Genomic DNA, 22,686 nt, shown 5'->3' with positions numbered 1-22,686 from the left:
GTGATTTTGAGGGGAAAGTCTCTTTGATTTATTTTACAGCATGATACTTGCCAAGAAAATTGTATAAAAAAAAATAAAATAAATCAGTCATTTAATAATGAATTTTGTTTAATCAGAAAGGAATAATAAATTAAGGATTCTGGCAGGGAAGGGGTTTAGCATCCCTATAAAGGATGTTGACAGGTGAAGTGTATGAAAAAGGAGGCTGGTTGGGAAAAATATTAAGTGCTGCCGTGCATAGATTTATCAGGAAAGGGCTTAATTGCTGTGCACAGCTCTGTCAAGAGGAGCGGCGTTAAGTAATGCTGCGCAGAGCTCTCGCTGGAGTACTTTTTTCCGAGGTTCATTTGTGTTCTGCCACATTGACGAGCGCTCCTGTGGGATCCCCGTCTGCTTTTATGTACCTGGATGAGTCCTGTAGTGTAGCCCCTTCCGATGAATCCTGTGTTACCGGTTTCATTTGCAAAAAACAGCATCCGAGGGGGTGTGTGACCCATCACATCTACCTGTGGGCGCATAGAGAAATCAGGCGTTAGTTATTAAGCTGGCATGATCTGTTCTGCAGCCCTGGGTGAGGCCGCACAGAGTAGGATCCTTATTTCATTTATTCTCACTGAAATATTTATTCCAGAGCATGAAGGGCTGGAGAAGCTTTCCTCTATTCCCTCACCCACATGTAAGCAGGACAGGGACCGACTTGGTGCTGCTTTGGCAGTGAAAGAAACTAACAGTTGCTAGGCAACTGGAAAGCGAGCGGAATGGAAATGAAATCTTACCGCGTTCCTAAACAGCGCAATAAACCTGATTGTGGTTTTTTTTTTGTTGCTTTTTTTTTTTTTTTTAATAAAAAAAATATTTACGTCCAAGCCTGAATTTTATTCAATGTGATCCCTGATTATTGAGTTAAACGGCATTTGTCGCTTGCAAAAGGTATTTCTAATGCTGTGTGAATACTAACCTAGTGGATGCATTTTTGATTACCTATTGCTGGGGAAAAATAGAAATGTCTGCTCAAATACTCTGTTCTGCTGAAGAACCCTGTCTTTTTCACTAACATTCAATATCTAAAGGAAAAGTACATCCGAGGGTTCATCCACACGTCAGTTTTTCTCGTATGAGTGCTATCCGTTTTTTCCACGGATACCACTTGTACCTATGATATTATATGGGGCTGTTCACGTGTCCAATTTTTTTCCTTGCACCTAGTGGTCCTCGAAAAATATCGGAGACATGTCCCATTTTGATCCGAGTGTTGGATCAAAATTGTCAATGTAAGTCTATGGGTCCCTGAAAAATTGGACTGCACTTGGATGACATCCGAGTGTGGTCTGATTTTCATGGACTGTTAGAAGATGGAGAAACTTTTTTTTTCTCTACGTATGAGAAAAACTGATGACACTCTGACCACACTCTGATAAAACTCTGATCAAAATAAGCAGTCTGTTTTGACAAAATCGGACCTAAGCTTAAGGTTAGGCTTGAATCCCCATATAATCTAAATATACATAAATCCCTGTCCTGTTTACAGACCCTCTACAGTTTACATATCCCTTCCATTTACCGGATTCCTGCTTGTTTACTGATCTCCCCCCACCCACGGATTACAGATACCACTGTCCTGTTTAAAAATCTCACACCAAAATGTGCCAAAATTGTAGCGCAACTAGACTGGTTTAACAGTCTAAAATACACCAGATATATCCAGCAGCATGAACCACTGTGATACGTCGGGCACATTTTAGGACAGTTTAGTCTACGTTCGTACAGTCCAGTGTTGATGAATATACCTCTTTGTGATATAAATGTGCACCCCAATTTTGGTGCACGGTGTCACAGGCTAAGCCAGTCCCCTTTTTCATTTAGGCCAGGCCCAGTTGTCAGACAAGAGGCAGAAAGTATCTAACACACATAATAAATATGGTGCAGGTTATGAAAGACCTTTTTTGGGGAGTAAATTGCACCATAATTCTGGTGCATTTGGCTTGATATTTCCCCACAATGTCTATGTTTTACCCACAGTATTAAACCATCCTTTTCTCTCTATTAGTTTATAAATGAATCTGCTCCTGAGAAAGCCGGGAGTCAAGTAATAAAGCCAAAACTCAGGGCTGATTTACACTGGCACGAACGAGAGCCAATCAGCAATATTCCAAAAGTTTGCTACAGGCGGATGCCAATAGTAATGGGGCGAACGATCATTAATACTATCCTGCAGTCTGGATATTGTCCTGAGCACGTCCCTTCTTATGGACGCTCGTTCATCTGATTCTTGTGGATCAGGGCCTTAAAGCTCCCAAATTGGACATGACTTTTGTCTTCCTAAGCTTGTAAATGTCAAATTTGCCATTAATACATCTTTAAGTCCTTTTGCGCTGCATAAGTTGGACAATTTGACATTTAGGAGAGCCGGACAGGTGCAGAAGCTCTTAATGGGAGTCGCACAAGAATTACAGCTGAATTGTACTCCTATCAGATGAGGACAGCTCAGTGTCCTTGTGGGAAAGGCTTTTTTAATAAAGATGAGACAACAGAACATGTGCGGTACAGTTTTAGACCAATGCTGAGTAAAGTGTCTGGTGAAACAGACCAGAAAGTGCACAATGAAGACGGGCAGCTTGTTCCTGTTACAACTCCATAAATTACCCTTTTCTTGTACTGCGAGACATAAGACGCAGTGTGACTGCCGGGGTCTACGAGATCTGTCTCAATGCACAGTAAAGTAAGACCCCCTCCTAGGACATTGCTGCCCTAAGGCTAAGTGCAGCTTTATAAAGGCTGCTTGTTTGCTTTTCCTGCGGATAGCCATTTATTTTTTATGGCATAAACCCACAAGTGTACATGTACAAGAGGCTTTGCAAAAATAGACAAGATAGGTCCTCCAGTCACCGCTTAGTACAATCACTTTTCGGCATCTGTCCTCTTATCCTACCATTGCCACCAGTTAGGAGCCTCGTACACAGGGCTGTGATCGCTGGTACAATTATTCTCCATCACTGCTCAGTGTAACCGTCTTCAGAGAGCGAACAATCCATCACAATTTGCTCCATTATCACTGATCGGATGTTTTTTGATGACCTAAAATTCACCATTAGTCGGCAGCACATCCATCTGTGTACACAGGATGTTCTGCCAGACACGACTGTAAAGGGTTTTGTACGAACACATGCTTATATGAAACCCTAACAATTATTGCCTCTTGTCTACTTCTCATAAAGTAGATCGGGGCCAGTTGGCAATTTACAGGCAATTTATCAGCCAGCACTAACCACCAGAGACACCAGTGCCGGCGCCACCCCTGACCACGGGACGTGTCTGGTATTGCATATCAGCTCCACTGAAGTGAATGGAGTTGAGCTGCAATATCACACAACCAATGGTCCTGTCCTTTCAGGAAGAGTTTACAACAGTTTCCTTATCATCAGAGGCAGGATTACAATGACAGGTAAAACAGCTGAAACACAAGATCCACCAATCACGACAGGCGATGTCGCAGCTCTGCCCCCCCCCCCCCTTCACAATGATCTTTGCACATGCTCATTAGTCACTTTAATACAAAAGATCGAGTGATGGTCAGACTGTTGTGGTTAAAAAAATACATTTACAAAAACCTGATTTAATCAATTGTAATCTTTTGACAATAGCTTCCCTTTAAATGTATTCATGTTTGGCTAAAAATAATTTTTGCAATTTAGTTTCATTATAAATTTTGCACCCTTTGTCATCCATAGCCTCTGTCTTGTGCTATCTATTGCTGGCTGCGGAATGAGTCAACTGAGGATCCATTAGAGAGTTCATTCTGTCTGACCGGAGAGTTTCTTACTCTTGTCCGTCTTTTTCTGAGCATTTGGCCACGGCTCCACTATCAGAATTCGGTCAGTATTTTTTCTCAGGAGTGGGAGCCAACACCAGGAGTGGGTGATAAATGCAGAATTGGTGACTTGTTTCTATTATACCTTTTCTCTGATTGTTCCTCACCTGGTTTTGGCTCCCACTCCTGAGAAAAAATACTGACCAAATACTGATAGTGGGGCCGTGACCTTTAGCTGATTTCTGATGACAAATCACATCAAGATTGAATGTGCCTGAAAAGCAAAATCGGAAAACCCAATTACAAAAATTATTTATTACGCCAAATAATGCACGTAATTATAAAAAAAAAAATGTTTGCAAAGGTGGATGACCTTTCAGGCTTCTTAAAAGCATGTGCCACACAATGAGAAGCGGCGTCTACAGCCACCGGCGTACACACCTTTAGCCCTTGCTCTCGGGTATGAGTTTTTCCGGAGGCTTGCTCTCTCCGTTCTGGCGCTCACTGTTTTTCTGAGACATACGGTTGGACACAGTCGCTGCTGTTGCTACAGCTTTTAAGCTTCGCTTGCGTTTCTGCACATTCTGCTCCGGGTGGAAGAGGATGACATAAACCTTGGGGACGTAAAGCATTCCCAGCGAGACGGATGCACTCAAACTCATCGATACCGTCAGCGTGGTGGTCTGGATATAGATCTAAGTGAATGGGTTAAAATAAAAAAAAAGTCGTCTCCGTTACTGAAAGTTGGATGGTGACTATGGAGAGATGATTCCAATCACTGGATGTCAACAAGACAGGGATGAATGGTGTGTATGCAAGGTATGGCCTCCCAAAAATGCGGCAGATGGATGTGTATACTGAACAATGGGCTCTTCACCGACCACAGGGGGAACAGATGTGGCGTGACGTTATGTCGCACTGAACTAAATGAAATGTCCAGTAAGATGATGTCAATAAATGGATATGGTACAAATGGCCAAGCTGTGCTATTCACCTTCTCAGCAGACTGTGCAGTGCCAAAGAAGATGGGGACAAATGCCAGCCATACAATACAGGTGGTGTACATAGTAAAGCCAATAGGTTTAGCCTCATTGAAGTTTTCAGGCACCCCGCGGGCCTTCACTGCATATACAGTACAGGTCACCATCAGCAGGATGGAGTACATTAGACAGCTAACGAGGGACAGGTCAGACATGTCACATTTCAATACCCCCCTGGCAAGCTCAGGGTTGGGTGTCCTCTGCTCTTCATAGTCAATTACACTGTGCGGGGGCAAAACTGCCAACCACACGGATGTTCCCACCAGCTGCACACAAATGAGACTGAACGTGAGGAACAACTGAGAACCAGGACTGATGAAGCGAGGAGGAGTCACTGAACGTTTTCCTTGTTCGAAGATGCGGTAGATCCTGTTGGTCTTGGTCAGAAGAGCAGCGTATGAAATACACATGCCTAGGCCCAGGAAGAGCCGCCGAAGGGCACACACGGCTATGCCAGGCTCTGCCATCATCAGGAAGGTAATTGCATACATTAAGAAGATTCCCGTTAGCAAAACGTAACTCAATTCCCGTCCAGATGCCCTGACGATAGGAGTGTCATTAAAACGTATCAGGGTCCCCACCACAAAGAGGGTACTGAGTATGCCCAAAATAGACAGAAAAAGAGGCAGAATTGCCCAAGCAGAATGCCACTCCAGCTTGACAATCGGCGTTGGCCGGCAGGCAGTTCGGTTTGCATTTGGCCTCATGTCAAAGGGGCAAAGTTGGCAGTTGAAGTCATCCAGCTGGTACTGGTACCCATCACATAGCTCACAATGCCAGCAGCATGACACTCCCTTCACCATCTTTTTCCGTTCTCCTGGTTGGCAGGGAAGGCTACACACAGATGATGGGATGTCTGACTGCCCACCATACCACTGCATCTCCTCAATCTGCAAGATGAAAAAAAAAGGAAAATCAAGTTAATAGCACAAAGCAAGAATAAACTGAGGAGGGGATATTGGGATCCATGTCCCCCCATGGAGTAAGTGCTGTCTTGTCCTGGTCTGCATATCTACAGTCCATTCTTGCTTTGTCGGCTGGCGCTCCTGTTGTTACAGTTCATGTTGACCACACGGGGTCCAGAGCGAGGACAACCGGATTATGGTAGCAGCAGGCTGACTAAAAGCTTTGTTTGGATTAATGTGTGTGGCAGGGTTGTCAGTCGCAGAGTATAAGTGGTTTTCCTTGCGGCCCACATTCCATTATATATATTTTTTTGAGGGTGGGGGCAGTTGTTGTTTTTTTGTGTGTGTTTCCAGAGTCCATTCAGAAGCGCTTCAATAAAGCTCATCTTTCGGTTTTCTATCCCAAAGTTTATATAGTGTCAACTTTGGGCCAGTGTCTGAAGCATTCGGAACCCAGACCAACAGTCTAACCATTGAGCTACCACATCACCCATATCTATATATATAATCGTCTTATCTCGTCTGTCTGTCTGTCCAGGAAATCCCGCGTCGCTCATTGGTCCGGCCGCGGCCAATCAGCGACGTGGGATTTGAGAAAAAGATGGCGTCCGTTAGCGGCTCATCTGCAGGACGGAGGTGATGCAGCAGGGAGATGACCGGCGCGAGGCGCTCATCTCCCGGCCGCTAGCAGCAGAAGGACCCCGACCAGCGGCGCTGCTGACCTCCATGCGGCTAGGGTGTCAAGGGAGGACCGGGGAGCGGCGCTGCCGGTCGGGATACTTCTGCTGCGAGCAGCCGCTCATCTCCCGACTTCTCGCAGCAGAAGTAGCCGCACAGGCAGCGCCGCTCCCCGGTCCTCAGCAATACGATTCAGTGATCTTGGCGCAAAAATTTAAACACCGCTGTTCTGATTGGTCGCGGCCGCTGCCCGCGACCAATCAGCGATTTTGGCGCCACATTTAAACAGCGGCCGCGACCAATCAGCGATCTTGGCGCCACATTTAAACACTGCTGTGCTGATTGGTCGCGGACGCTGCCCGCGACCAATCAGCGATCTTGCCGACACATTTAAACACTGCTGTGCTGATTGGTCGCGGACACTGCCCGCGACCAATCAGCAATCTTGCCGACACATTTAAACACTGCTGTGCTGATTGATCGCGGACGCTGCCCGCGACCAATCAGCCATTTTACCGCAAAATTTAAACAGCGGCCGCGACCAATCAGTGTTCTTGGCGCAAAATTTAAACACCGCTGTGCTGATTGGTCGCGGCCGCTGCCCGCGACCAATCAGCGATTTTGGCGCCACATTTAAACACTGCTGTGCTGATTGGTCGTGGACGCTGCCCGCGACCAATCAGCGATCTTGCCGACACATTTAAACACTGCTGTGCTGATTGGTCGCGGACGCTGCCCGTGACCAATCAGCGATTTTAACGCAAAATTTAAACAGCGGCCGCGACAAATCAGTGATCTTGGCGCAAAATTTAAACACCGCTGTGCTGATTGGTCGCGGCCGCTGCCCACGACCAATCAACGATTTTGGCGCCACATTTAAACAGTGGCCGCGACCAATCAGCGATCTTGGCGCCACATTTAAACACTGCTGTGCTGATTGGTCGCGGACGCTGCCCGCGTCCAATCAGCGATTTGGGCACCAAATTTAAACTCGCTATCCAGTACTCACTAACACGGTTCGCTGATTGGTCGCGGCCGCCGACTGCGACCAATCAGCGAGATTGGCGCCAAATTTAAACACCGCTCTGCTGATTGGTCGAGGCCGCCGGCCGCGACCAATCAGCGAGATTGGCGCCAAATTTAAACAACGTTCTGCTCATTGGTCGAGGCCGCCGGCCGCGAGCAATCAGCGATTTTGGCGCAAAATTTAAACACCACTCTGCTGATTGGTCGCGGCCGCCAGCTGCGACCAATCAGCGAGATTGGCGCCAATTTTAAACAATGCTCTGCTGATTGGTCGCGGTCGCCGGCCGCGACCAATCAGCATTATTGCCGCCAAATTTAAACACCGCTTTGCTGATTGGTCGCGGTCGCCGGCCGTGACCAATCAGCATTATTGGCGCCAAATTTAAACACCGCTCTGCTGATTGGTCGCGACCGCCAGCCGCGATCAATCAGCGATATTGGCGCTAAATTTAAACACCGCTCTGCTGATTGGTTGCGGCCGGCGGTCGCGATCAATCAGCATTATTGGCGCCAAATTTAAACCCCGCTCTGCTGATTGGTCGCGACCGCCGGCCACGACCAATCAGCGATATTGGCCCCAAATTTTAACACCGTTTTGCTGAGTGGTCGCGGTCACGACTAATCAGCGTTTTTATCGCCAAATTTAAACAAGCTCTCCGGTCCTCACTAACACAGTTCGCTGATTGGTTGCGGCCACCACCCGCGACCAATCACCGATATTGCAGCCAAATTTAAACATCGTTTTGTTTATTGGTCGCAGTTGCCGGCCGTGACCAATCAGCGATTTTGGCGCCAAATTTAAACAACGTTCTGCTGATTGCGCCCGGTCGGCCGCATACATATTCTAGAATACCCGATGCGTTAGAATCGGGCCACCATCTAGTATTATATATCTAGCCCTTATAGAAATTATATATACACATTTTACATAGTGTTGTGCTTGTTCTTAAAGGGGTTGTCTCATGCTCTTTAATGGGTAAAATTGCAAAGTGCTTGTAAAAACAAGCATGTTTGCAGTTTACTACTAATTAAGAATCCTCTCTGTTCTCAAGAACAGTGGGATTTTTAATTTTGTTTACAGCTCATTGCCTAGGTTACCGGCCACCTTACAGTCTAGTAGCGGTGGCTAAATATGTTCAGCACTTGCAAACTCTATCATGTAGAGCTTGTTAGTGCTGATCTGAAGCTGGCCTGAGGACTGACCTGGAGAGCTCAATGCCCCTGCAGAGGTAACGCTGCCGATGCTTGCAGCATTGGAGAGCACACAGTTCAGGCCAGCAGTGTGACAATGCCGCTGATCTGAACTGTTGGTCATTTAGGAGCACATTGACCCCCAGCAAGCAGGTAGGTAGGGGAGCTGTCTGTTCCTGGACAGGAAAATGAGTACAAACCTTTAATACAGGGTAATACTTCCGGTGACAGCAGTAAAATAGCACTCACATTGAGCCGTAAGTACTCCGTCCACTGTCCAATCACTCTGTAAGAAGGAACAGAAGAATTTGTCATCTGATACTGGAAAATGTCATAGCGCCCAGGTGCATCGCCATTTTCATTGAACATCACTGGTGTTCCAGCACTTCCTATACAGCAGAAGAAACAGGATCAATATGTTATTTTCTATTGAAAGCATTGAGAAGACGTACGATATTAAAAAGAAGTATTTTAGCTTAAAATAAAAAAAAATGTCCAGTATATAAAGGAGCTGTCTGACACACAATCAGTCCGCTGATTTAATGGAAACTGTGAAATGCTATCCCAAACTATCAGCCACATATTCGCCTATGAGGCTGTTAGTTTGGGTCCGGAGACCTACGGCTGGTTCATACACAAACAGTGGAATCCGGCCTCATTTTATAGATTATTTATGTCAGGAAGGAACGACTCAGGTGTTTTGGATCCAATGTTAGTTTTTATATTTGGGGCAAATGCTCCAATTTTAATTATAACTTTTGGATGCAGATACAGTTATCCCTGTTGAACAGGAGGACTAATATTTCATAAAACATCTATGAAATAAGTGGCGAGGTGAACATCATTTGCCCTGAGGGGTCACACTTATACAAATAATGGTTGGAAATCAGAAGATGCCAGTGGCGCCCTCTGAACTAATAACAAACCCATTACTGTAAGGTCGAGAAGGCAATCTCAGCCAAGGAGTAATGTTGTCCCTTAAGAGTCTTGGGTTGTAATTATGGAGCTGTTACTGCATTACCTTGGGTGGATAATATCTGATTACCCTTCCCCATGGGCCAAAAAGTTTCCAGCCCCACGCTCACACAAAGCAACTTTCAATTAAAGATATGAGTACAATGAATGATAGACTGATTCTTGCCATTAAAATTAACTCTGCGGATGTACTGTAAGAGCAGCTTTCCGTCCACTGGGTCCATCCTGTCACAGACCCCAAGGCTTCCAGCACAAAGGTCAATGTGCATACTGTGCAAGGCGTGAGCCATGGCATACACTGCATCTATGACAAACTGGACTTTTCCTTCTTGTTCATAATTGGAGTCTTTGGCAATCCTCTCCTCTCCTGCAATAAAAAAAAATAAGCCACTTCACTTCTTCTACACTGGTCAACATCTGCTGGGAAGAGCGAAGACCCCCCAAAATTCATACGTTCCGTTACATACAAGACCATGGACTCTAGATTTTATCAGAGGTCTCGCTACTTTTCGGGCACATCCTATATTACTTTATGCCAGCTGGATTTACTGGGGAGGACGCTTTTGGTTATCTTATGTTGCTTTAGCGAAGTTAAGAAATATTTATATTTTTTTGACCAACAAGCCACAAATTATCACTTACTTCCACCCAGTCCTTTTCATGCGTCTTCAAAAAGACCATTATCAGAAGTGAGTGACGATGAGCACATAGGAAAACAAGATTTTAGGGAAAGGGAATGTGGCACATTTTTTTTTCCTCAAACTGACCCACATCAGTAATCTGTGACTGCTGGACGAGAGCCTCCTACCTGATGGCATTCAAGACTCCTCTTTTTATTAGCCAGCCTGGCATGGCATTATCGGTGTAGTGTGATGCACATGTCACGTCATACCACAATAGCTAATTAAAAAAAGCAAAGCCATGGATGCCAATGGTACTGCGAGTCAACATGCACCAAATCGAATTTTTCGTCTCAAAGTAATTTTTGCAAAAGAGTTTCATGAAAAATGTTGCATTGTTTGTTTTCTTCCAGGTTCTGTTTTCGCTACTGCAGAATAAATTAACTGAGAAATCAATCAGTGAACTCGTTCTGAAGAGGAGTTTGTAAGACTTTTATCTGCCTTTTGCTGAGCTCTTTTCATTTGATGTTATGACCACAGACCACATCTAAGCTGAGCTGAACTTTTATGTGGTCACAACTCATCTGGGAAGCGCTCGGAAAAAGAAAGAAGAGTTACAAAGTCCTCGTCAGAACGAGCTCACTGACTGATTCTCCTTTAATTAAATCTCCAGCCAGTAACACAGAGGCTATAGAAGGCAAATGGGGAAAATATTTAATTAAACACAAATACAAAACTAATTTTTAGCTCAAATTACATGCATTTAAGTAAAAACAAAGGCATTTTTAAAAGGTGTTCATACAGTATTCTTTAATCATTTAAGTCACGTTGAACTATATGTCACTGACTGGTATCTGGTCCTGAGGTCCAGCCCCCCGCTGTGCAGGACATGTATGTAGCCACTTTTAGCTGCACTGTAAGCTCTGTTGTTATGATTGCGGACACATATCATAAAATATAAAATACACTAAATGACTTGCTCTGTTTTAGGTGAGGATTTCCAGTTCCGACCTCCATGATCCCTGTAAGCACATAAATATCAATGCCGACCCGGGGCCAATCCAGTTCTGCACCTATTGCATGCCTTAAAATAAACATCAAAATACCAGTGCATTTTCGCCTCGCCTCTTCCGTTTGAGCAGCAGATCGAGTTAATTTGCATTTAAAATCATCTTCCCAGAATTCTGCAAACCATATATTGCGTCGATTGTTCTCCAGCGTCCGGCTCATAAAATACTGATCAAATCCTAAAAAAAGAAATAAAAAAGTAATGTTTACAGCCGTTAATAAAGAGAAATAAAAAGTTTATTGATAGAGTCACAGGGACAATGGTTACTTACCATCAATAGATGCTCTTTTTGGCAGGATAGTCACAGCACCTTCGGCAACTTCTTCCAGACTCAGGACAGGAGATGTCTTGGATCCCCAGCTGTCTGAACCCACCCACAAAAAATGACCTGTCTGGTTGGCTCGCTGGGCTGCTTCTAACACGCGCCTACATGAAGAAAAATTATTATTTCAGCTAGCGGAGGATTCAGAAATGATCTCTGCAACTTGACCATATAAATGTTGATTGGTGCACGTTTAACGGCCTGTATAGACAGGCCACTAAATAAGTGATGGGAACAAATACATTGCTGATGCGTTGGTTCTGTGCCCGTAGAGCATCATGTTATCGGCAGCACATCCCCTGTTTACACACGCATTGCTCCCAGTGGGAAAAAAATAATAATAATCTAGTAGTTATGATTAGTGATGAGCGAGTATGCTCTGTTAACCCTTTCGGCCAGCATGCTCGGGTGCTCGCCGAGTATCTTCAGCGTGCTCGGGTGTTATGTTTTAGTCACACCATGAGCATGATTTGCGACTGTTTGACAGCTTTAATACATGTGAGGAATGCCTAAGAAATAGGCAGTCCTCACATGTATTAAAGCTGTCAAACAGTCGCAAATCATGTGCACGGCGTGACTGAAACATAACACCCAAGCACGCTGAAGATACTCGGAAAACACCCGAGCATGCTCGTAAATCTCGAGTAACGACCATTATCGCTCATCACTAGTTATGATGCTCTTTAATGGCTAAGAAAAATAAAATAAATGATGTGACACAGCCTCTGACACAGCCTCTCCAGCGGCATTTTGTTATGGTGGACTTTATCTTTCTCACATCCCCCGCCCCAGCAACAAGCATGGCGGATGAGTTAGTTTTCTCCTGTCAGATAACTGCTCCTTCACTCAAATTCCACTGCCACCCTCCGTTACTCTACCTTCTTTGCACATCTACTCCCCCTTCAACCGGCTGTCATTTTTCTGCCCCCCAGGGCCAGCCACCATCTTTTTTGACCACTTCACCACTTGGCCTCACTTCACCACTACTTAATTTTCTTTCTGCTAACATCCCCTCTATCATCATGGGTGACTTCAACATCCCCATTGACACTTCCCACTCAGCTGTCTCTAAGCTTCTATCTCTCAATTCCTCCTTCAGGCTTGCTCAATGGTCCTCTGCAGCCACTCACAAAAATGGCCACACACTGGACCTCATCTTCATCTGCCTCTGTTCCCTATCTAACCTCTCTAACTCACCTCTCCCTCTGTCTGACCAAAACCTACTCGCATTCTCTTCCCTCTCCTCTCCAGGTGCACAATCCCCACTCCACAAACTTGCACACCCTCGCAGAAATCTTAAACACCTTGATTTACATTCACTTTCTGAGTCCCTTCTCCCTCTTGCAGACATAGGTTCCTTATACAATGCAGATGCTGCTGCAGCTTTATATAACAACAGCTGCAGCTCTCAAATTCGTGGCCCCCTCATGCATACCAAAACTCGCATAATCAACAGGCAACCCTGGAACACCTGCTTGATTAAAGAGCTGAAGCGGGCTTCCAGGGTTGCTGAGCAGAGATGGACAAGATCCCACTGCAACGAGCACTTCATCATATTCAAACAGTTCCTCACCACTTTCAAGCCCACACTCACTGCAGCAAAACAAACCTATTTCTCATCTCTCATATCCTCCCTGTCTCACAACCCTAAACAGCTATTCAACACTTTCATTTCTCTCTTCCATCCCCCAGCACCTCCTCCCTCTCCTCTCATCTCAGCTGAAGACTTTGCCTCATTCTTCAAGCAGAAGATCGATAACATCAGAGAAAGCTTTGGCCTACAGCACCCACAGTCCCTCTTCATAACTACTCAGCTCTCCTCCTCCAAAACCAGATTCTCCACCATTACAGAAGATCAACTTTCCTCTCTCCACTCAAGATCACATGTCAACCCCAGTGCACTAGACGTGATCCTGTCCCACCTCATTCCGAACCTCACCGCAGTCTTCATCCCAACACTAACCACTGGTGTTTTGACCTCATGCTTTAAACATGCCTCAGTCACACCCATCCTCAAAAAGCCCTCCTTTCACTCATCCTCAGTGTCTAGCTATCGCCCCATATCATTTCTCCCCTATGCCTTAAAACTACTGGAACAACACGTCCATCTTGAACTGTCCTCCCACCTCTCCTCCTAATCCCTCTTTGACCGCTTACAATCTGGCTTCCGATCACATTACTCCACTGAAACTGCCCTGACTAAAGTCACCAAATCCAAGCCACACTACTCTGTCCTCTGCTTTTCACACAGTGGACCATTCCTTCTTACTTCAGACTTTCTCATCTCTTAGTATGACAGACTTGGCCCTATCTTGGATCTCTTCATACCTAACTGACCAGACATTCAGACATTCAGCGTCTCCCATTCACAAACTACCTCCTCATCTCGCCCCCTATTTGTCGGTTTCGCCCAAGGTTCAGTTCTAGGACCCCTGCTCGTCTCCATCAACGTCTTTGTCCAGGGACAGCACATAAAGTCCCTCGGCTTTCAGTATCATATTTATGCTGATGACAAACAGATCTACCTCTCTGGACCCGATATCATATCCTTACTAACCAAAATCTCACAATTTCTGTCCACTATTTCATCCTTCTTCTCTGCTAGTGACGCGCCCCCAGGGCCGTGGGGTACTCGGTGCCGGGCCTATAGGTGCTGGGGAAGGGATATGTCACAGTGGCGGCGGCCCAGTCCGTGGCCCAGGGCGGTCAACAAAAAGGGGAAGGAAAATATATATTTGGTAGCTCTTAGGAAGTGTTCGTGATGCCACCTGTGGTTTCTGGTAATAGGTACCAGCGCTGCTTCAGACCTCTGGGGCTGTTGATAGGGCAGCTGGGTTGGAACGGCTCCCCACAGGTGGAGCGGGCCCCAGGGCAGTGTAGTATAGATGATGGTGATGCTGGGGCTTGTGATGCAGGAGATGTGGCGCAGCGGAAATAACTGACGGAGGCAGTGGAGTGCAGTCATCCGAGTTTACTCACAGTTCTGTTCAAGTTCCTCAGGTACACTGTACGGGTGTCAGCCTCCCGCGTCGCACTGCGTCTACCAGACAAGGGGTCCAGCACTTCCTCAAGTAGCTCAGGAGCGCCTGACGGAATCCCGCTTTCTTAATGTTCCTCACTAGACTGACTTCCCGCGCCGGGTCTTCTCCCTCCTGCCCTGACCTTCCCCACACACAGTCCCGATCGGGTGCTCTGAAGTTCCTCTGGGCAACCTGGAGTTCCCGGACCTACTTGATGCCTTTCACAGTGACTAGGGTGAGACTGTGGCAACTACACCATGGAAGTGCAGAAGCTTCCGGTTTTCAGCCGAGACCTGGAGTAACACGGCTGGCCCAGGGACCGGTTCCCTTCTTGCGGCCTGATCCCTCTGTCTTCTGGCAGACTCGGGCGTACGGGTGCCGTCCTGCACTCACCATACCCCCTGGGATCCCTTCTGTTAATGGAGCCTTTCTCCTCTGCTCCCCTCCTGTGCCTCTATTACTAGGCCCCTTTCTGGAGCAGAGCTCCTGAAGAGACTCTGCTCCCCTCCTCTCCTTTCACTGAATTCACTCTCACTCTCTGTCCCTTCCTTGCCACCCTAAGATGGCTTCCCTTTATATACCTCCTATCATGGTGCTCCCCTACTCTACATCCTCCACCCACACCCACTACTGGTTCCCCCTCTCTTTGGTTCCGCCCATTCCAGCCAGGGACAGAGCTCGGCAAAAACACAGTGCATCTTGCCCTTCCAGCCGGCCTGGAGTAGTGTAGTGTTGAATGCGGGTGTTGGGGTTCCGGGCAGCACTCCCTCCTTACCTGAGAGAAGGAGACACCACACCTCTGGGTGAGGTGCAGTACCTCTGGGCGACCGAACCCCCAGGGGCGCCACACTAGAATTCTAAAACTTAACATGGACAAAAGAGAATTAATAATTTTTCCCCCATCTGACTCAATCCCCCCAACAGACCTATCCATTAAAGTAAATGGCTGCTCATTCTCCCCAGTCCCGCAAGATCGCCGCCTCAGGGTAACCCTGGACTCTTATCTCTCCTATAAACCACATATCCAAAACCTTTCTAACCATGGCACACAAAGCCATCCACAACCTGTCTTCTCCATACATCTGTGACCTAGTCTCCCGGTACTTAGCTGCACGCAAATCGCTGATCCTCACAAGATCTCCTGCTCTATTCCCCTCTTATCTCCTCTTCCCACAATCACATAAAAGCTTTCTCCCGTGCTTCCCCCCTACTCTGGAACTCTCTACACCAACATATCAGACTCTCGCCTACCGTGGAAACCTTTAAAACGAACCTGAAGACCTGCCTCTTCTGACAAGCCTACAACCAAAAAAACTCAGATGGGACAGCTTCCACCCGAAACACATTAAAAAGTCCATCATCTACTGCCAGGCCCTTAGATATAATCATATCTGTTCTAGCCCAACGAACAGAAATGAACACTTAACCCCTCTTAAAAATACATTTTTAAACCAAGGTCACCCCACCTCCATTGATGATCAGATCATTAGAGTAAAAAGGATCCCTAGAAGTCAATTACTTCAATACGGAAAAAAAGAAGAAAACATTGTGTATGTGGCGCCCCTGAGGGTTCAGTCACCACAGAGGTACTGCACCTCACCCAGAGGTGTGGTATTTCCTTCTCTCAGGTAAAGAGGGAGTGCTGCCCGGAACCCCAACACCCGCATTCAACGCTACACTGCTCCAGGCCGGCTGGAGGGGCAACATGCATGTGCACAGCTGCTGAGCCCTGACCCTGGCTGGAGTGGGGGGAACCAAAGGTAGGGGGAACCAGTAGTGGGTGTGGGTGGAGGAAGCAGTTTAGGGGAGCACCACAGTAGTAGGTATATAATGGGAAGCCATCTTAGGGTGGCAGTTCAGTTCAGAAGAACAGTTCAGGAAGACAGTCAGGGAGCAGAGTCTCTTTAGGAGCTCTGCTCCACAAGTAGGGCCCAGGTGGGGAGCAGAGGAGTAGGCTCCGTTCTAAGGAAGGGATCCTATGGGGTACGGCGAGTGCAGGACGGCACCTGTACGCCCCGAATCTGTCAAAAGACAGGAGGATCGTAGGCCGCAAGAAGGGGACCGGCCCCTGGACCAGTCGTGTAACTCCAAGTCTCGGCTGGAAAAACTGGAGGCTTCTGGCTTATATAGTCAGTTGCCGAAGCCTCATTCTAATCCCCATGAGGGTCAAGTAGGTCCGGGAGCTCCAACGTACAGGAGGGACTTCAGAGCACCCGAGCAGTATTCAGAGTGGGGAAGCGCAGGGCAGGAGGGAGAAAGACCCAGCGTGAAGTCGGTCTAGCTAGGAACACAAGAAAGTGGGGTTCTGCCAGGTACTCCTAATCTGCCTGAGGAAGTGCTGAACCCCTGCCTGGTGAACGCAGCACGACGTGGGAGGCTGACACCTGTACAGTGCACCAGTGGAACTGTCATAAGAACTGTGAGTAAAAACTTGGATTACTGCACCGCACTGCCTCCGTCCATTCTTTCATCTGTGCCATCTTTCCCTCCCTGCACTACAACGCCCAGCGCAACTCACATTACCTACACTGCCCTGGAGCTAGCTCTACCTGTGGAGAGCCACACCATCCCTGCTGCCGTAACACCAGCTCCAGAGGACTGCTCCGCAGTGGCGGCTCCCCTTAGCCGCAATCCACAGGTGGCGTCATGAACTTTCCAAATCCCCTATTAATATCTCCCCTTTTTAGTGACCGCCCTGGGCCACGGACTGAGCCAGCACCGTGATATCCCCCAACCGGCATCCAGAGGCCCGGCTGCCGAGTACCCCACGGCCCTGGGGGCGCGTCATGTACCTCTGTTGGTGACCTATAACCCACAGCTTGAGATAGTGAGAAAAACTGCTAAAAGACGTCACCATATCCTACACAAGGATGACCGGCTAAAAACAATATTCAAAGACCCTCCCTTGCTATGCTACAGGCAACCTCCTAATTTAAGAAACATCATGATCCGAAGTTCAATGCCCTCAGATACACCAAGAGGAACTTTTCCTTGCAATGTGAAGAGCTGCAAAACCTGCACTCATGTAGAGAGCAAACACAGGATACAGATCCCCAACACACAGCAGGACTATAATATTCACATGTTCCTCTTCCAATATGGTGTACTTAACTCTATGCACTATATGTCCTATTGGGGGTCTCTATGTTGGAGAAACAGGACAAAAACTGAAAGCAAGGATGAGATCTCATCGGCACACAATTACAGACAAAAAAAAACAAACATTTACCTATGGCCAAAGTTTCTGGGGCCCAGGACACAACATAAACAATATGAAAGTTGTCATAGTAAATGTCAACTTCAAATCTCAAAAACAATGAAGGGTCTGTGAATACAAACTTATTGCAGTCTTTGATTCCCTCCACACAGGACTAAATCTATCATTAGGATTTATGACTCACTACAAAATCTGAGGAATCTGCTTCAAAGACAATGAGGGCACCAAGTCTCTTATCTTACATGGATATTTGGACTATATAACATTCATACCCCCAGGGGCTTATGACGCGCCCCCTGGGCCGTGGGGTGCTCGGTAGCCGGGCCGGTCGATGCTGGGAGATGTCACAGTGGCGGTGACCCGGTCTGTGACCCCGGGCGGTCAATAAAAGGGGAATAAAGAAAAGGGAATATAGTTTTTGGTATATGGGTATAGGAGGCGCTGTGGGCTCGTCACTACTAGTGGCAGCAAATTAGTGGACAGGGAACCAGAGTTGTCCAAATGGGTTTTGATGTAGCTGAAAAGAAGTAAATTTGCGCTAGTGGTAGTGAACAGAAGGACAGCACGAGAGATATACAGTGCAAGAGATAATTTTATTTAATCGAACATAAGCTTAAATTAGCTTAGTTAAAATGATTCAGACTCAGTGGGGTCACTGGGTCGGATAAGAGAATAAGTATTAAAAGTATTAAGATTTTTTTAAAATCAATAAAAAGATTGGTGTCCACTGATATAGGATCAACATAGGCCTTTTTCCCGTAGTCTGTGGATGTTCGGTTGCAGTAGATGTATAAGGAGGCAAAGGCTTGTAGACCTGGTGGGATAGAATAGGAATGTATAAATATGGTATACTAATGAGCGATAGGGAACAGGTAGATATCTTTTTGTTGTGGTTACCTGATACTGGTGCCTCGTATGGGATACGAGGGTCACTGGTGGTACGTGTTGGTGCCTAGGAGGGAGGACGAAGGGTACCTAGAGTGGGGTACAAAAGATGTATGGATCAGCGGGGGTGGAACTCGATAGAGATGTCTCTGTTGGACTCTGAGTTGAGTCGTGAGTTACCTGTACTTGGTATGGTACTCAATAGGCTGTGGTAGTGGTTGGCTGTTTCTCCACAGTCGTTCTGCTACTGGTATGACAGTCAGCAGGCTGTGTGGATAATACGGAATTCACTGGAGGGGTACTAAAAGGGAGTGAGGGGAGACAAGTATTGAATAGGGTGCGAGGCTCAGGGGTAAAGGTACGAGATTTGAAGAAGTCAGTTACCTTCTAGAAGGTGGCGGGGGGTGTCCTGAGTATTTTTTGATGACTAGGAGATGGCGGTCCTAGTCCTTTTTGGAAAGTGGTAGAGGATATGTCACACACGGCTGAGAGTGGATGATCAGAGTTAGATCTGTAAGGGGGAGGAATAAGGATAGATCATAAATTAACTAACTTGTGTAGCCGTGGTACAAGCCTTGGAGACAAAAGGTTTTTTGGTTTACCTGTAAATAGGTACAAGGGGCCTCCAGGGGCGTCTTAAGATGAGCGGGAGGTAGTAATCCTGGTCCCTTGTAGAGTGGAGGTAGCACGAGGAGGTCAGAGGTGGGATGCAGCAGGAGGCTGGTATTAGCATATAGTGTCTCTGTATGCTGAATAGAAATCTATACGGAAGGGGGAGGGGGTATATCTGTTAGGGTGTCACTGGGTAGTGGTTGTAGCCTCCAGTATGTACCCAGAGATCGTGGTTTACCTGTTTCGTAGGGATTAGGGTGTCAAATAGTAGATGCTGGATCCGGTCTCCTTATTGTAGATACAGCAGGGTGCTGTAGTAGGAGGCTATAGTGGTATCAGAGGTAGCCAGAGAGAGGATACAGCATGAGGCTATTGTTGTCCTATGTTGGGTGCACCAGGAAGCTCTGGCTGAGTAGAGAGTGCAGGTGCCAGATGCGACAATATGGAGGGCTGCTGGTGCAGGGCCCAACTGGGGAGGTTGATGGCAAGTACTGCAGGGAGCAGGGAAAATCCGTTAGAGGGTCAGCTGGGTGCAGTATGGCTTGGTAGGGCAGAGGCTCGTTATTACTTACGGTCAGTAGAGAGCTTCACCGTCTGGGGGTGGTGGTCGAGGTCCGGAGCGAGGGCGGAGTCCCGGCCGGTGACTGCCGCGTACTCGCTGCTTCCGGGTAGGAGAGGGAGAAGGAGTGTATGTGGAGAGCGCGTGCGAAGGTGCGCGTCTCCTAGGAAAGCGCGCGAGAGGGGGGCAGCGTGACGTGCAGTCACGTGGTGTGCAGCGTGCACAAAGTACGGAGGCCTGTGGGCGCCTCTTTCACTGGGTTAAAGGACTGACCTTTAACCCAGTGAAAGAGGCGCCCACAGGCCTCCGTACTTTGTGCACGCTGCACACCACGTGACTGCACGTCACGCTGCCCCCCTCTCGCGCGCTTTCTTAGGAGACGCGCACCTTCGCACGCGCTCTCCACATACACTCCTTCTCCCTCTCCTACCCGAAAGCAGCGAGTACGCGGCAGTCACCGGCCGGGACTCCGCCCTCGCTCCGGACCTCGACCACCACCCCCAGACGGTGAAGCTCTCTACTGACCGTAAGTAATAACGAGCCTCTGCCCTACCAAGCCATACTGCACCCAGCTGACCCTCTAACGGATTTTCCCTGCTCCCTGCAGTACTTGCCATCAACCTCCCCAGTTGGGCCCTGCACCAGCAACCCTCCATATTGTCGCATCTGGCACCTGCACTCTCTACTCAGCCAGAGCTTCCTGGTGCACCCAACATAGGACAACAATAGCCTCATGCTGTATCCTCTCTCTGGCTACCTCTGATACCACTATAGCCTCCTACTACAGCACCCTGCTGTATCTACAATAAGGAGACCGGAACCAGCATCTACTATTTGACACCCTAATCCCTACGAAACAGGTAAACCACAATCTCTGGGTACATACTGGAGGCTACAACCACTACCCAGTGACACCCTAACAGATATACCCCCTCCCCCTTCCGTATAGATTTCTATTCAGCATACAGAGACACTATATGCTAATACCAGCCTCCTGCTGCATCCCACCTCTGACCTCCTCGTGCTACCTCCACTCTACAAGGGACCAGGATTACTACCTCCACCTCATCTCAAGACGCCCCTGGAGGCCCCTTGTACCTATTTACAGGTAAACCAAAAAACCTTTTGTCTCCAAGGCTTGTACCACGGCTATACAAGTTAGTTAATTTATGATCTATCCTTATTCCTCCCCCTTACAGATCTAACTCTGATCATCCACCCACAGCCGTGTGTGACATATCCTCTACCACTTTCCAAAAAGGACTAGGACCGCCATCTCCTAGTCATCAAAAAATACTCAGGACACCCCCCGCCACCTTCTAGAAGGTAACTGACTTCTTCAAATCTCGTACCTTTACCCCTGAGCCTCGCACCCTATTCAATACTTGTCTCCCCTCACTCCCTTTTAGTACCCCTCCAGTGAATTCCGTATTATCCACACAGCCTGCTGACTGTCATACCAGTAGCAGAACGACTGTGGAGAAACAGCCAACCACTACCACAGCCTATTGAGTACCATACCAAGTACAGGTAACTCACGACTCAACTCAGAGTCCAACAGAGACATCTCTATCGAGTTCCACCCCCGCTGATCCATACATCTTTTGTACCCCACTCTAGGTACCCTTCGTCCTCCCTCCTAGGCACCAACACGTACCACCAGTGACCCTCGTATCCCATACGAGGCACCAGTATCAGGTAACCACAACAAAAAGATATCTACCTGTTCCCTATCGCTCATTAGTATACCATATTTATACATTCCTATTCTATCCCACCAGGTCTACAAGCCTTTGCCTCCTTATACATCTACTGCAACCGAACATCCACAGACTACGGGAAAAAGGCCTATGTTGATCCTATATCAGTGGACACCAATCTTTTTATTGATTTTAAAAAAATCTTAATACTTTTAATACCTATTCTCTTATCCAACCCAGTGACCCCACTGAGTCTGAATCATTTTAACTAAGCTAATTTAAGCTTATGTTCAATTAAATAAAATTATCTCTTGCACTGTATATCTCTCGTGCTGTCCTTCTGTTCACTACCACTAGCGCAAATTTACTTCTTTTCAGGAATATAGTTTTTATATAATGTTCGTGACGCCACCTGTGGTATGCGGCTATATGGAGCCGCCGCTGCGGTGCAGATCCTCTGGAGCCGATGATGACGCAGCAGAGTTGGTTCAGCTCTCCACAGGCAGAGCTAAGCTCCAGGGCAGGAAGTGGTGATTTTATAGATGTTGCTGTGCAGTGTAGTGCAGGGGATGGTGCAGATAATAACCAGTCCACAACTTAATGGCGGTTTCCTCTTATCTTTACTTGCGGTGGTTAAGCAGATCGGGGCATGGGTACTAGCCGGTAGTAGAGGTAAGGGCGGCCTAGAAGCAAGTTGGGAATCCACCTCGCCAGGTGAAGTTGTAGGCCTTCCCTTTGCGCTAATCTCATTGGCCCTGTTGCTTATAGCTGTGCTGTGGCCCTCGTCCCTGAGTAAAACGTCTTTGTGCTCACCCGTATGGCAGGCAGCTCGGGCCTTCCTGGAGTGTCGCTCCCACGTGGCGGTGCTGGGCCCTATGTGCTGCTGAGCCTCCGGGCGTCTGATGGGGCCAAGAGACCTGCAGTCTCCTGCCCTCCGGTTTCTGCTGCTGGGCCTTCAGTGCCCCACAACCTCGGACTCCGGTGTCCGATCCTTCTGTGCTTTCCTCTGGGGTGAACTGCCGTGCAGCTCCACTCCCCAGGTCTTTCCTCCTCGCTGTC

At 47.4% G+C, this 22,686-nt stretch overlaps 1 protein-coding gene across 1 annotated transcript in view; it reads right to left on the bottom strand.

Moving 5' to 3' along the window:
* Positions 1-54: 54 nt before the first annotated feature.
* Positions 55-22,686, bottom strand: part of LOC141153124 (metabotropic glutamate receptor 6-like) — a 56,330-nt gene continuing 33,698 nt past the window's right edge. Inside the window, exons 4-10 of the mRNA XM_073637812.1 lie at positions 11,584-11,738; positions 11,350-11,490; positions 9,790-9,990; positions 8,898-9,037; positions 4,803-5,738; positions 4,250-4,503; positions 55-506 (exon numbers count right to left, since the gene is read on the bottom strand). Of these exons, the coding sequence (XP_073493913.1) occupies positions 4,252-4,503; positions 4,803-5,738; positions 8,898-9,037; positions 9,790-9,990; positions 11,350-11,490; positions 11,584-11,738 (1,825 nt within the window). The 3' untranslated portion in view covers positions 55-506; positions 4,250-4,251. The remainder of the gene's footprint in view (positions 507-4,249; positions 4,504-4,802; positions 5,739-8,897; positions 9,038-9,789; positions 9,991-11,349; positions 11,491-11,583; positions 11,739-22,686) is intronic.

Source organism: Phyllobates terribilis, unplaced genomic scaffold (genome assembly GCF_046119375.1).
Source record: "Phyllobates terribilis strain yellow unplaced genomic scaffold, ASM4611937v1 Scaffold_7__3_contigs__length_470593459, whole genome shotgun sequence".
Classification (NCBI taxonomy): domain Eukaryota; kingdom Metazoa; phylum Chordata; class Amphibia; order Anura; family Dendrobatidae; genus Phyllobates; species Phyllobates terribilis.
This window is presented reverse-complemented; position numbering and strand designations above follow the sequence as displayed.